At 29.6% G+C, this 15,693-nt stretch overlaps 1 protein-coding gene across 1 annotated transcript in view; it reads right to left on the bottom strand.

The window, feature by feature from the left end:
• LOC125073842 (voltage-dependent calcium channel type A subunit alpha-1) overlaps positions 1-5,558 on the bottom strand; it is a 47,237-nt gene extending 41,679 nt beyond the window's left edge. Inside the window, 1 exon segment of the mRNA XM_047684942.1 lies at positions 5,432-5,558. Within this exon segment, the coding sequence (XP_047540898.1) occupies positions 5,432-5,445 (14 nt within the window). The 5' untranslated portion in view covers positions 5,446-5,558.
• Positions 5,559-15,693: the final 10,135 nt, after the last annotated feature.

Genomic DNA, 15,693 nt, shown 5'->3' with positions numbered 1-15,693 from the left:
TCCATAATGAGATGGGTCCATCAATTTTTAAGGAGCGTTTTGATTTCATTTACTCATACAGATTAATATTTTTAACAATTATACGTTAAAAGAAATTAAGAATATTAAGAGCAGCCGTTCTAATAATACAAACGTTTATGTTGTACAATGTACTAACATAAAAACGAATAGTAGAAGTATTATAAATTTATTTTAACTACCAAAAATTACGTATAGAATATGTTTGTCTTACGTATAGAATTTTTTCCACCGTAGAACTTAAGCACGCATATCTATAATGCATAGAGCCGAGAACGCCCCGTATGAACACGTACATCGAACCCGAACATTTTGTTTGCGATTGATGCAAATTAGCAAAGCGAAAACGAAACACAGTTCGACTCGAGTTTGTAAATTGCTGCCGTATGCCCTCCATCTTTTTAGTCATGGACCCAGAGTTAGAAGTAGATATTGAAGTAGCCGAAACCTCTGCGCGTTATCTACGAATATTTTTGTGACGTAACGTTTGTCAAAGTTTTTTAAACACCGTTCATACATGACATATATATTACCACGAACATGTTTGACGAACACAGTATTCGTTGTTATTTAAAGTTACATGCAAACGAAGTCGCTGATACGCAAGTATCACATAACGCAACTTTATTCGTACACGGCTCAGTATAAATTGGATTAGCACGAATATGTTGAAGGAACACAAATGTGAGCACCGTGTTCGTTTATTGCAACATGCAATTTATTTTTAAATTATTTTTAATGTTACAACATCTTCCTTTCGCTTTCCTGCAATATATAATTTCGTGAAGGGACGGAAGTACTCGTATGTAACCGGAAGCTGGGAAACGCGCGTGTGCTTCAGTTGGCCGTTAGATGTTACCAATACATTTCAAGTGAGAATTACCATCAGGTGGAATGATAGATCTCATACATCATATGTCACTACTGTAAGGTTCGTTTTTCTTTTGTTTCGTTTTTTTTTATGTCACCTATAAATTATTATGGTTAAACTTGCTAAGAAAGCCTTTAAGTGGTATATAAAATCTCTTTTGTAAACTTTATTTGTTCCATGATATAACAAAAAAAATCTAGAATTACTTGAAATAATACAAGATTATTATGTTTATTTGTGTCTTTTTAAACAAATTTTTACTACGCGGCCAATATAAAAAGACTAGTGATTTTACCGCAGAGAATTTGAAAGTACACCAGTGTGCATGAATACAGGTATTTAGGTATTCGCTATTCGTTCACGCCCACAGTCAAACGGCAAATTAAATTAGTAAATCAAACATACATTTAAATTCAAGTTATTGGTTATTTGCGTACAAAACCTTTTTGGTATAATTTTAAGGTAATTTAAATATGCAATAAGTACTAAACATAGTAGTTGAAGGTGGTAATACGAACTGGGTCGTAAAGGTATTATCATGTTATATGTGTGTATCACACCCACAGTACCGGTGAATGAGCCAGTGCAACTACAGGCACAAGATACGTAACATCTTTGTTCCCAAGGTTGGTGGCGCATTGGTGATGTAAGGAATGGTTAATATTTCTTACAACACCATTGTCTATGGGCGGTGGTGACCACTTACCATCAGGTGGCCCATAAGCTCGTCTGCCTACCGATATCATAAAAAAAAAATCATTCAAAATCAGATTATATGAAAACCATGCAAATCAATCCAATACAACTCGAATATGACAAAAAAAAACTCTAGTTTACAATATTTATGAACAAATCGTAAACAGAATAACGCGAAAAAAAAACAAACAAACAAAAGAAAAACTGTTATTTTGAAAAGTTTGAAATCTATTGCATTCGTTTACAAGACAGATATGCATTTCAACGGCGCGGCAGTTATTAGCTTATAGAATTGACTCATCGATTTAGGTCAATAGAGCAGCTAATACCGAGAATAGCGTGACAATTCCATTTCGAATACGTATAGCTTAATTACCTTAGCCTTGCTCACTAACTTAATACAATACGTAGAGAGCAGCCGCAATATTGTAGCGTGTAATCGACTTTGTGACACGTTCAAATAAACTCCGCCTCAGTGTTTTGTATGTATTCTCAATTCCATTCTTTTCGGATATTGTTGAAACTTTATTAATAAGGTGATAGCAAGCCCGTATGTGACCGACAGCTAGGCAGCTTGGAGCTTATTTTACCACAATGCGCCATTACAAGCTGCATAATAAATTATGTGCATTTTATGAGCAATTTGTGTAGCCTTCGTTTTATATCTATACATCCATCTCGGCTTCAGTCTATATTATCATTTAAAAAGTCAGCGGTCCAAAATAATATGGACAAGTTTATTTACATTGGTGAGTTGCAAGCACGCGCATAAGCGACGCGTTCGAGGAGACTAATAAGCGACAAAATCAAAATTGGATTTTATAATTACGTTTATTTTGAGTATTAACTGTGCGTTAATTTTGCAAGTGATTTTACTAGGTCGCGAGCTTGCAGCGACTAACTATATGCCTTATTTAAATATTGCAAAAGTTTTATACAAAAATTATTCAATACACGAATTGTATGCACGTTTCGAAACACACAGATTTAATAAGTGTATTTTGACATCGAATTAATGATTATTTACAAGTTAAAATGCAGGTTTATTATACGATTGTACTATCGTTTTTATCGAAGTACATATAAAAATATGTTTTTCTTAATAACTCGTGACTATAATCATATTTTTTGGTTTGTTAAAAATGATGTTGCCAAAGCAATTTTGTCGTTGTGATGAAGTTGATTAATTTTTAACTTCTAAAATGATATAGTCGTTTTTGTTCGTATTCAATGCGTTGGCATATCGTTCGTTCATCGTTTATACAGTTTTTTATACATTTTACTTTTTCAACGTTTTTATAGATTGGAAAATAAACAAGCATTTCAACATCAAACCCAGATATAATAGATCTTTTCGGTATAGACTCGATTTGGTTAGCGCGCTGAAACCTTCTTTAAAAGGAATTCTTAGACTTCAAAAAAGCATCCAACTGTACCCAATGAGCTAGCTATACAGCAAACTTGTATATTTAATTATTGGAAATAAATAATAAATAATTATACATATTATATAAAAAAAATAAACATATTGTTTTTCTTTGTTGATTTGTTTGTGATAAAATCAAATAAATTGTTCTTTTGTAATTAAATTTCTTTATTCAAATAGGATATTACAATAAAATAGTTTTGTTGATTTACTAATATTATTTAAATCCTAATCTTGAGGCCAATTTTTGATATCTCGACCCCATATCTACTTCTACTTCTACCTTTAAAGTAACCTATTTATTACGTATTGTAAACGGTTAATCTGAAGATATAGGAGCTTCAAAATTGTAATTCTAAATACTAATGAAAAAAACACAAAGCAACACATATTTTATAAATAAAAATGTATGTTTGTGTTTCTATTTTAGATATAGACTTCGTCACCATTTGATTAATCACCGCGAATGTTGCCACATATAAAGTACATTTCCATGGCGGAAGTTTTTATACAAGACATGAAGTTCAGGGTCATATATTAACACAAAAATTGTACTTGTATATATACGGTCTATAATCACACAAAATAATTTAAAAATCGCAGGAATAGGAAATAGTTGAAACTGTTTTATTAATGAGAAATTAATGTCTATAGTCAACGGTTTTTATTACTTATAAAAAATAACAATGCAATCAATTATTTTATACGGTAACATTAAGTACTAAAAAGGGTAAAGTACGTTAAACTTTAATTAGGATATCGTTATAATTTTAGGTGCACGACCACCTGATCGGCGCCCTCAATCTCGCTAGCCCAGCTGTCACCAGACAGCTGCATCGCACTGGCAACGACGACGATGATTTGGTGGAAAATATAGGACAAGACGCTTTACCTATTAATCTAGCCTCAGATTTATAAATAACACTAATAATATCACTTGTGTATCACACCTCATAATGTCACAAACACTAGATCCATTACGCTCTGATCATATGTGTCAAAATTAAATACCATGATAGATGAGACGATGCCTGTAGTCTATTCCAACCACAAGACTACAAAAGCCAAATCGATATTGATGCGATACTAATGATATATTTTCGGAAAAAAATGGCGTTTGAATCAATCTGTTATCCGAATTTTAAAAGTAAATTTAAAGTTGGTGTAAGTAAATAAGTGGATCAATAATGTATTATATATAAATAAATATAAATCAAGAACTGTTAGTAGTGCACAATATACTATTAACAAATTCGACTACACTAAGGTACGAATGCTCATATTCCTAAATCATATCAACGTTTTCTGAGACAATTATTACATACAACAAACTTATTTTTAACACTTTAGTTAGTTGTAATAATTACTTCATTATTCTTTCAAAATACTTGGATATTTACTGAGAATGATTGTTGACGTTTTCATGAATGTTTTGGGAATTAAATTAAATTGATGACAAAGTAATAAAATGCTATTTTTAAGAAATCTTACTACTTACTACCTGAAAAGTTCCACGAAATGGTAACTTCAAATCCTAGAAAACTTACATATTAAATGGAAAATTGTAATTTTAAGAACCACTGTACATTTTTATTGCGCCTATTAGTAATGATTTTCAAGTGAACACTGATGATAACTACGATAGATTCATTTTTAAGCTACATTCTAAGTTTAATATAAAAATATAGACCCTTTTTATTGTCTTTCTTATACTAAAAATTGTTCACTAAGAACTTTTAAATCGTATCTTGGAGAATATCATAAAAAGACGGGTTCTAATAATAATTTGCCATCGATAATTTTACAGCAAAAATAAAAATATCTAAAGTCTATGATAAGGCCTTGGTATATTAACACATCATCAATATTCTTAAGATTTTTCAATACTTCGCAATGGGGGTCATTGAGGCAGGGGTGCGAAACGGGGTCGAGTGATCAGCCGTACTGAAGGATGCGCATCTTGGCCTTCAAACGCCTCATTAACTAAAACACTTGAGTTATTGTCGTATGCCTATAAAACAGGCCCCTTCGTTTAAACGGTTAACAAAATGCTAAATTTTTGTTACGTCATTTATCGCACACAATACATTACGTAGAAAGTAATAAAAGCAATTGACGATAATTACGCAAACTAATATAATATTAAAACATTTACTATTTAATGACTAGTAAGAAAAGATAATTGGTTCGTACTGTTTTTAATTACATAAATTAAAGACAAAAAGATGGATATTGGCTAATTGTAATACCAAGGAGAAAGAAATCACCATTCGTTTTGACATAATTTTATGAACTATGAAAATCATTAAATATCGATTTTGAGCTGTTAGATATCAAAAATCATAAAAAAATATAAATAATGTTTAGATGTGAGATGTGAGCCACACAATTATAGCAAAAAAAAAACTATTTAAACTTACTCAGTTTTTTCCATGTAATCTTCACTTAAAAACACACATTTCACTTATTTTAATGCGCTCTCGTCAACTTGATCTTGAATTATAATCATTAAACAACTTCGTTTTGTAATCACAAATAATACTATTAATTATTATATTATGATTTATTATTTTATATGTCAATATTTACATCGTAAAAACACATGTCAGCTTTATGTTTGTCTACCCTACAATTCGGTTCGATTTTTAAATGGCTCCGAACACTTGACTAACAAATGAACTCGTATGGGTTGCATAATATGAGCTTAGGGTTACATTAGGTAACTATGTGGAGTAATTTTGATCCTTTCTAAAATATTTATAAAGTATCAAAAAATTTTATATCTATTTGTATGGCATCACAAAATACCATAACTTAATTAAAACATAAAATAAACTTGTGATATTATTTTGACTTGAAAACGTTTTTTTATGTTAGTATTTTTATTTCGAGCCTTTATAATTGTTCGTTAATTAGTGCACATTTTTTATCCTATTTTAATTTTGAAAGGCTTTGATACTATGTACAGATTCAAAGTAAAATAATTATTTGCATATTTTTAAAATGTATAACTATCGATTCTGGAATTCCACATAACATTTTAATAAATACAACTATACAAATGTTTAATAACGTATTTTGTTATTATAATTTACAATATATTTTTTTATTTTTTTTAATTAAAAGTATGATTGATTTATTATCTTATTTTTGTATAGTGCCAGTATGATTTATAAATAAAAAAATGAATTAATTCAACTTACCAAAAATATATATTTATATTTGTAAATGTAATCCAAATCCATACATCCCAAATCAGTGACGTAAATTTGAATGTAAATTTGAATATAAAGTAAACAATATGCTAATACTTTAAAGTAAAAAATGCCCCTACTTCATCAAAGAAAAAATGGCCTATCGTGGCGTGACATTGACAAATTATAATATACGCCATAGGGTTTTCCCAACCGATGTACCATTAACATAACGGCTGGACTGACCTCGATGCCTATATCTGTGGGAAAAAATGTTTTCTGGGTTAGTTCCAATGCGTCTATCTGCGAGAGGCTGGGAGACGAGACGGCGCCGAATATTCCCGACACCGAGGCGCCTCGCACCGCAACGAGCTACGGGCTTCTACGACTTCGGAGGCGCTTACTACCTATTGTCCGCGAAGCCTATAATATAATCAATCGTTCTAGACATTTAATATATGTTGTATTGTGATATATTAAGACTTATGTAATAACTCCAATAATAAATTATGGTTGGAATTTTTTTACGTCTTTAATATTGATATATTATGATATATTAAATAGATCTCGTCTTTTTAATATAATTAGTTTAAGTATAAGATAAGTATTATGTCGCCATAAAATAAATTTCATAACACTTACTTTTGAATATCCGTGTTTTTTTATTTATTTAAAATTTAGTATTAATACATATTGCTAGCTACTTAGCTATTAAGAGTACCTACTCTAAATATAACCATATTTAATAATATCTACTTTTATAAATTAGGTTTCTTATGTAATAAGAACGTTTAAATAAATTCAACACTCAAATTTTGTACAACCAACCGTTAACAAAGTCGATTATTCCGCGAAGACTGCAAAAAATTCAGTAGTTACTTTTTTCAACTATGTATTTATTTGTAAATAAATACATTTATATATAATGCACGGAACTAACTCTACGCATCTTTATCATCTATTTACTAATATAAAATAAACACATCACACGTCCGTAACGTTAAAATAATATATTTTATTATGGTACCCTTAAGTCTGACTCCTTCCAAACAAACGCAAGAAACTGAGTCATTTATTTGACATCAACAGTGACGCACGGGTCTGGCGAGGGTGTTTACTGTTTCTCAGAAACATAATAAAACGTATATGCATGCAACCGTCTGTTTGAAAACTTTCATCGTGATTCAGTTGAAAGTTTTACAAATATACAATAATATTTAACCGATAACAGCTATATTTAAATATAACATATATATGCGATTGATTTATAAAAGTAAATAATTAAATTATATATGATTAAATTGAAAAATTACATATTAATTTTATGAAAAATATTTTTTTGCTTAAATGTGGCGAATTATTTAGAATATATTTTTCGTTTACGTTATTTTGGATCATTTTTCTCTCTGGGGGCAACGGGCCTTCAAGGGGTGGCCGTAATCACCCCGCCCTCCTCCTTGCTACGTCAATGACTAAAATATCATGTTCGAAAACCTCAATTTATTGGTCAAAACGAAGTTTGTTTAAGATACTGATTATTTTATTTTAACGAATAGTGTTTATGGAGCTTTTTCTCGTATTGCACCAATTAAAACTATTTTTGTATACTAGTGGCCTAGTGGTTTTACACAAGTGGCCTGCACTTAATTTTCATTATTTGAAATATTAACTTTTTCTTACACCGACAACGATGGTACGTTGAATGTTATGGAAAATAATGGTATTGACGTATCTTGAATCTTTTACAGTAGCTCAATAAACATACCAACTGAAATACAGCAAAAAGCATTGCCACTCGGCTGTAGAATAAATGATCAGCAGATGGTACCTAAATGAAAACTTGCGTAAAGCTACCAACAACTACATTATTTATTTGATATGGCATAGGGAAATTTTTTAATGGGCGTAACATTTATTACTTGCTATTAAAGAATAACAATAGTAACGACTAATTCACATAACAAATAAAGTGTGTCCATTTATTGACGACAACTGTGACGCAGTTGCTTAACGAGCTAATCAAATGATCGTGAATGTATAGCTTTGCTAACATTCGATCATGCGTCATTTATTCAACAAATAATTAATACAGAGTCCTATAAAATATTCAATTAAATTTCAACAAATAATTATATTTTATTTTTAAAAATTGTGGGCTGGTACAAACGTTCGTGTAACTCTGTAACGTTAATTGTATGTAATAAATTATTATTTTGTATTATACAGCGTTCTTCGTATTGTAACCGATGAGATGAGATATAAACAGATTTTTCATATCACCATTCTCACAGAAACCATCATCCCCCATCTACTTTGGAGATTAATTTTGAAAAATCCTTTCTTAGTACCTACTCACATATGTTCTATACGCTGTGCGATGTATTTCAACCAATCATTTTAAGTAGATATATATGTATAACATAAATATCTATAAATTTGTTGAACGAACAAGACATTCGCTTTCATACACTTTGCTTAACTAGAAAAGTCAGTTTGTAAACAAGTCTAGGAAGTCGATTTAAACATTATTTTAATTATAGCATCGGTTTTAAACTTTGCAAATAAACGTCATTCGGGGGAACATACAATAGTTTGATATCGTCAAGCAGATCTGAATGGGTATTGGAACTCTTTAAACAGCTATTGGTCAAACCCTCGAGTTTTAACTCTTATTGCTTGTTTTCAACAGTTCAGTACAAAGTACTGACTGGCTTGTTTTTTTAGAATTTTTTAAGCAATCGTTTTATCAAAATAACTAATATACTCGTATTGAATTTTACTTACATGTATATTCCTATATTGAATTATTCCGAATGTTAAGCGTACATTATTTACTGAAAAATAAACTTGATCTAATTGGTAAAGTACCAAAATATCTTACTTATATCGATAACTGCATAAAAAAGACTGCTATACATATATATTTTACATTAAGGAAAATATAGATTATGTTTAACTAAATACAAATACAACAAATGCATTACTTTGCTCAAACCTCTTGTTATAAAAGTGTCGTTATACCAGTTTGACATGTTCGAAGTTTAAAAATAGATAAAATTATACTACATCAAAATTAACGTGACTAATGGCTTACACATTAATAATATAACAGTAATATGAATATTTATAAAATATGGAAATAATAATAACTAAAATTATAATAAATATATATAGTTCTGTACAGAAAAGAATAATTAAAGACCCCATTTAATTATATACTTGTGCATATATAACGTCCGAAACTTTTTATACGTTTCAAAACAAACTGAACTCTGCTAAAGTTGTTAATGAACGTGTTCATAGAATTACGTAAGAGTTGCAGTTTGGAGGGTGGCCAGATACGCGTCCTCGGTCCTTCCGAGAAGCGTCGGGCCGGCGCCGACGTGGCTACAAGGCCTCATCACAGAGTTACGAGCATTTAGAGGTCGATCGGTACGCATTGTCAACAGATACGCAGCCAAACGCAAATGTATCGTTTATATTAATCAATAAAGTCGTTAATATCATAACTTAAAAATATACAATATACATATATTTATATAAACCTTGTTAAGCTATTCGAAGCCATTAATCAGCTTATTTGTACAGTTTTAAGGAATACGCATTTAATTGGAAACTTTTAATATAACATAACGTATTTTTGATATGAGTTCTTACGGAAATCACTAATGTTATTGATTTCACTCTTTTTCATTGTCAGATAATTTTACGCATTTTTAGCAAAAGCGAAATAAAAAATAATAATTTGATTCTTGAATTATGAAATTATTTAAATGATTCTTGCATTTAGCAGCAAACATGTATACAGTTCGAATATAAATATCTCAATTTTGTGTTAACATATAATGTTCTCGAAAACTATTTATCTTATTTTAAATAAAAATACGTACCTATATCATAACGATAATTATAAAACAAATGAAATGAATTGTTCATCTTTAATAATCTAAGAAAACTTCTTAGATCGTGTTAAAGTATCGTATTTAATTAATTAAATAAGTAAATTATGCAATGGTGTTTCTAAAATAGGCGCTTAAATCAGCGGGACATTCGATTTTAAACATCAAGATATTTTTTCTTACGCGTGAAAAATTCACATGTATCTTCTAGTGTTATGCCTTACCTACATATGTTAATTAACTTATTTCTTATGTCATAGGTGGCAAACGAGCAGGAGGAATGTGATCGAAAGTGATTACCACCGCCCATGGACATCTGTAACACCGAGGGTCTTGCAGGTGCGTTGCCGGCCTTTAAGGAAAGAGTACGCTCTTTTATGGTATTATGATTTTTAATAAAAAACGTTTTGTCTTTTTTATTTATTTAAGGATTACTGTGATATTTTTTTTATTTTTATATATATAAATAAACTACGAACGAATCATTGCTATTGATATTTTTTCCAGCGACTTTCGCTGCTACAACCATGTCAGAAATAAGCTATATAGCAGCAACGATAATGATGGCATTTTATTTAATTTCTAGTTTTAGTTAAAAATTAAATATTTTTTTCATTATTCATTTTTACTAGCAACGTAAACAAAGACGTTTCGTTTTCTATTTTTTGAGCATATATCACCGGAACTGTGGCCAAGAATCGAAAAATATATAACGAATGCAATGCATGGTTGAACTAAAAACACAAAGTAATACGAGTTTTTATAGATCTAAATAATTTTACGAGAAGATCTACAATTACATAATGAATATACATAGTGTATGAATACGGTTGCAGTAATTAAAATTTCAATGTAAAAAATGCAATTTTATAACTTTACCGTAAATAGATACTGCACTTTGAACTTTAGAAGTATTTACAGTGCTATTAAAGCGCGAGCTTCAAAGGACATATAAAACATTTTTTAGGTCGTGTAATGTAATTAATTTGTTTGAAGATCGCTGATTGGTTAGATGCCATGATTTATGCGTGGGATTTAAAAATAGACCAATAAAAAACAGCTATACAAAGTCATATCAAAATTTACAGAAACGTGAAATATAATTCACAATCAAGGAATAAAATCAACATAAGCAAACTGAAAACCAAAGAAATATATAAAGAAAAATCTATGAATGAATCAATCTATTTAAAATGTAGAAAGTAATTTTGCACTGGATTTAAAATTCTCATAGCGTTTATACTTGACAATACGGAGTTTAATGATAGACATGCATAAAATATTGCATAAAGCTAACGAGCAGGTTTAATAATTGTATGCCATCGTTACAATATTTATGTCGCAATATTTACGATTACATAATCTAATCCGTTAATATTCGTAAGATATTTCGAGAATTATTTTATTAATAAAATTAGTTCTTTATAAAATTTTATATACGCACGCAGTTATGATTGTTAAAAATATATAGATAGAGATCCACATTGAAAACTATTTAAAATAAAACTTTATAATATTAATATGTACTTTGAGAAATCCATGTAAACCTTTCGCTTAATCTATTACAAGAATTTTTAATTCAAAGCTAAAAGTTATTTTGTCACTTTAAATAATCGATTATAATATTCAGTACAAGAGATGAAGTGACACTAGCGTTTCTTTTAAGTTTTTGGAACGAAGTTCTTTTACGGGATTTATTCGTAGTGTAGAGCTGGCAGCATTTGTCACGTAAAAATGCGTTATTGACCTCTTTTATCCTTCGTTGTTCCTCTCTTTCTCTTTATGTATTTCCCTTTCTACTAGAACATAATATGGTTAAAAATAATATTATATAAAATTTAAATTCACACGGGATTTTAATACCCATCAAATTACTTTTCGTATAATTATTTTCAATTTTATTTCAAATTTTTAATTGTTACTCCTGTTACTCGACTGCATAGAATCAGTAACTCTTTTGTGGGGTCTCAATGTATACGATTCTTCAATAGGATCCCAGAAAGCGTTCAAAATGCTGCTGTTGTCAAACTAAAAAAAAGTTAAGGCACGCTTGTGTGCGAAAGGTTACCATAAAATTAGTGAATTTATGATTGATAGCACACCTTGGGAATGAAACGATCGCCTCCTGGCTATTTCTTTTTATATTCAATATAATTATGTATTTAATTAGTTTGACAAAAAAAAAAGACACGCCGAGTCTCTTTCGCCGGTTCTTCTCAGGACAGGGTGTTTCCTTTTCCGAACCGGTGGTAGTGTTTAATTTGACTACCAATAAGTAAGTATGATGCTTCTATATCGAATAAAGGAATTTGAGTTTGAGTTTCAAATGTAATTCATATATTTAATTGTGCCGTTATATAATAGTTACATAAACAATACAGCAAAAGCGACTTCGTTCCGTTGATAATCAGATCTACATTCTACATACCTACGATGACTCCTTTTACAACTATAAATATACGCAGATAGCCTTTCCTGGTATATGACATTACTTAATCCAATTTAATAACATACCTTTGTTATTTAATTAGCGGTAAAGAGTAACTATAGAGTCTTACCAATTCATGTTTATCTACTCGAATAAAGTATATTTTGATTTTGACTTGTTTCATTTGCTCTATTTTATATTCATCGATTGCTAATAACCTCATTTAGATTTGGTCGAACACGATTATACCGTACCACCCACTTTATAATGATTATACCACCAATTAGTATTTCTTTATTAATAATAAGTACATACATAACAATGATAATATTTTAGTAATAAAGGCACAAGTGAGATAATATCCGAGGTCCATTTCTATTAGTAGTGTATGTCTTGTCTATTTTATTTACTATTTCTTACTGTGTCAACGGACCGCTTTAAATCAGGTATATAAAATTTAAAAAATACTTTTCGAGTGTTAGACAAAATTTTCCAACTATTAATATTATAGATCTATATATTAATTTTATTTGTAAAATTATATCAACAAATTGATATGGATAATATTTATAAAATATTAACTTGTTTGCAAATGTTTAAAATATCATATATAAATAGAAAAAAAAGCAATAACATGCTTCTATTAGAATAAGTTGGCTCTGAAAATTGTAGAAAATTCGTAATGGTTTTTATAATACGATGGCCACCATGTATCATTTTGGGGTATTCTAAAATATTTTAGGACTAGACTCTAAAATCATACAATAATATATACTACTAAAATTTAATTCAGGGCTTTGTACTGTATATGACAACATACATATATACCAATAAGTGGCTTGGCTTTACCGTTAATGGGTAAAGGAGGGATACATCAAATCGTTGTATCGTAACCATTTCATTTATGCGTAGGTAAACGATTACCACGGGCTGACGCACTTTATCCGATATTTATAGATACAAAAGAAGGTTCGTAGGCTTCACTTGAAACATTAAACAACGTTTTAGAATTCAAAGCCGTTATCAGGCGATGTGTTAATTTATATATTGAAATATATAATTAAACACATCGCTGCCGATTTTTTGTTTTAAAGATATTAATCGTGGGAGAAAATATTTATCAATGAATAGGAACGTCCGAATTTAAGGGAATACTTATAGTCACTTGTCCTTTTACGAGATTATATTTACAAACATAATCTTCTAATTTCCTAGTGAAGTGCAATCTTTTATTATTACGGCTGTTATATTATTATTACTAGGTCATTAATTTCATTTCACCATTAAACCAATAATACTATATTTAATATAAAATTCCACTTTAAAACGACTCGAGAATGTGAACCTATAAGAGTCTTGTGTCTCTTTTCAATGTGTATAATAATAACTTATTATAAAAATAATTAAAACAATGCTATGATGACTACCATGTCTTTGTCTTGTTGTCTCAAACAAGTATTATATATATTACTAATTATTTAATAAGGAAAGGCGAATATTTTACTCAGTATTCGAGAATCTGTGGATACTGAGTAAAATAGTCATCATACTGTACTGGATAAAATTTCCAGCCTCGAGTTGGCACGAGGATTTTAACGAATAAGACTTTCGAAGATGATGAGGAATATGATTTTAGTAAAATGACGGAGTCATAAGTCATCCCAAGTATGCAAGTAATAACATTATTCTATTTTTAAAATTAAAAATTTAATTTTATAAATAAATTTGGATATTTTTATTGTTACGACTAAGCTTGATTTTTTAATAAAATAATATCGAATCCGAACGTTCTACTAATTCGTTCATAGTATGAAAAAGTACCGCGGCGTTCGATGACATGACGAAGTACTGTCGTTACGTCCAAACTTAAGAGAGCAAATTGAAGTTAAAATTCACTACAAAGAAAAAATTCTGAATTGTAATATAAAGTTGTATTTGATAATCTTACCCTACAGGCATAAGGCGATGGCGATTGGCGATGTAAGAAATGGTTAAAATTTCTTTCGGCGCCAATGCCTAAGAGCTGTAGTGATCACTTACCACGAGATATCCCATATAGCTAATGTTCATCCAACATTACAATAAAATATTTATGAAAAATAATACTAAACACCAATAAATAAAACGTAACAAAAATATTGAAACTGTCATATATACTAAAACGTCTTACTGTTAAACTTATAATATGTATATTTCATAAAGACGTATTATTTAGTTGTAGAATACAATTGTAGTAAATTGTATTATAGTTACTAAAATAATTCGATGGTTTTATCATAAGATCAAACTTTATCGGAGTAGCATTTTTCAAAGAGGTCACTCAAATCACTCAATATTATTTATTTATTAATTTAAATTTATAACATACCGGTATATGACAAGACGCGATAACATTGACTAAAAGTAAAATTGACCCTTCGTCGTTATGTTCTATTGACAGATTAAACACAATTACATTTATTTATAAATTATTATAATAACATTAGATAAATCATAGCACTCGTGCCCTGTGTAAACTGCCGCGCCCGGAACAACGTATTTATTTTTTTGATTGTGATTACCATTAATTAGTTTTATCATCTTGTGCAGTGGTTCTAAAATTTACTATCCTCCTAAGGACCCATTTCAAGGAAGTAAAATGTGTGATTTGAATTTAATTTTCAATGTATTTATGTTTACTTTTATTATAAGTAGTTTTGTCATTTTATGTATTTGTTATAATTCTACCAATGAATCGTGTGTAAAATTAATTATATATTTAGAATATTTTTATGTTGTAGCGATAACTACTGGTTTTCTATTTGAAAAATAAAGACATCTAACATATCACATCAGTATCAGATTGTTCTATTGATTGAACTTCTCTAATATCCTAATTTTAAGACTTTTACCGTACTTGTTCACCTTACTAGTTTAATGCTCGTTAAACCAAGTTTTTTATCCTTCTTTGTATCGGAAATTGTACAACGCTATTTTAGAGTTAAAAAAAATCATCCTTCGAATCGTTTTATGAAAGATCACGTTATTTCACTCACATATACTATGATTAAATACCTATCTAAATTGACAGCTTAAAAAAAAATGAAAGCTTCGAACGTTTCTGTCTTTACCAACACGTATTCAGATACAATACATATTTTTTTTTTTGCTCTGTCCCTGGT

The sequence above is a fragment of the Vanessa atalanta genome, chromosome 2, assembly GCF_905147765.1.
Source record: "Vanessa atalanta chromosome 2, ilVanAtal1.2, whole genome shotgun sequence".
Lineage (NCBI taxonomy): Eukaryota > Metazoa > Arthropoda > Insecta > Lepidoptera > Nymphalidae > Vanessa > Vanessa atalanta.
This window is presented reverse-complemented; position numbering and strand designations above follow the sequence as displayed.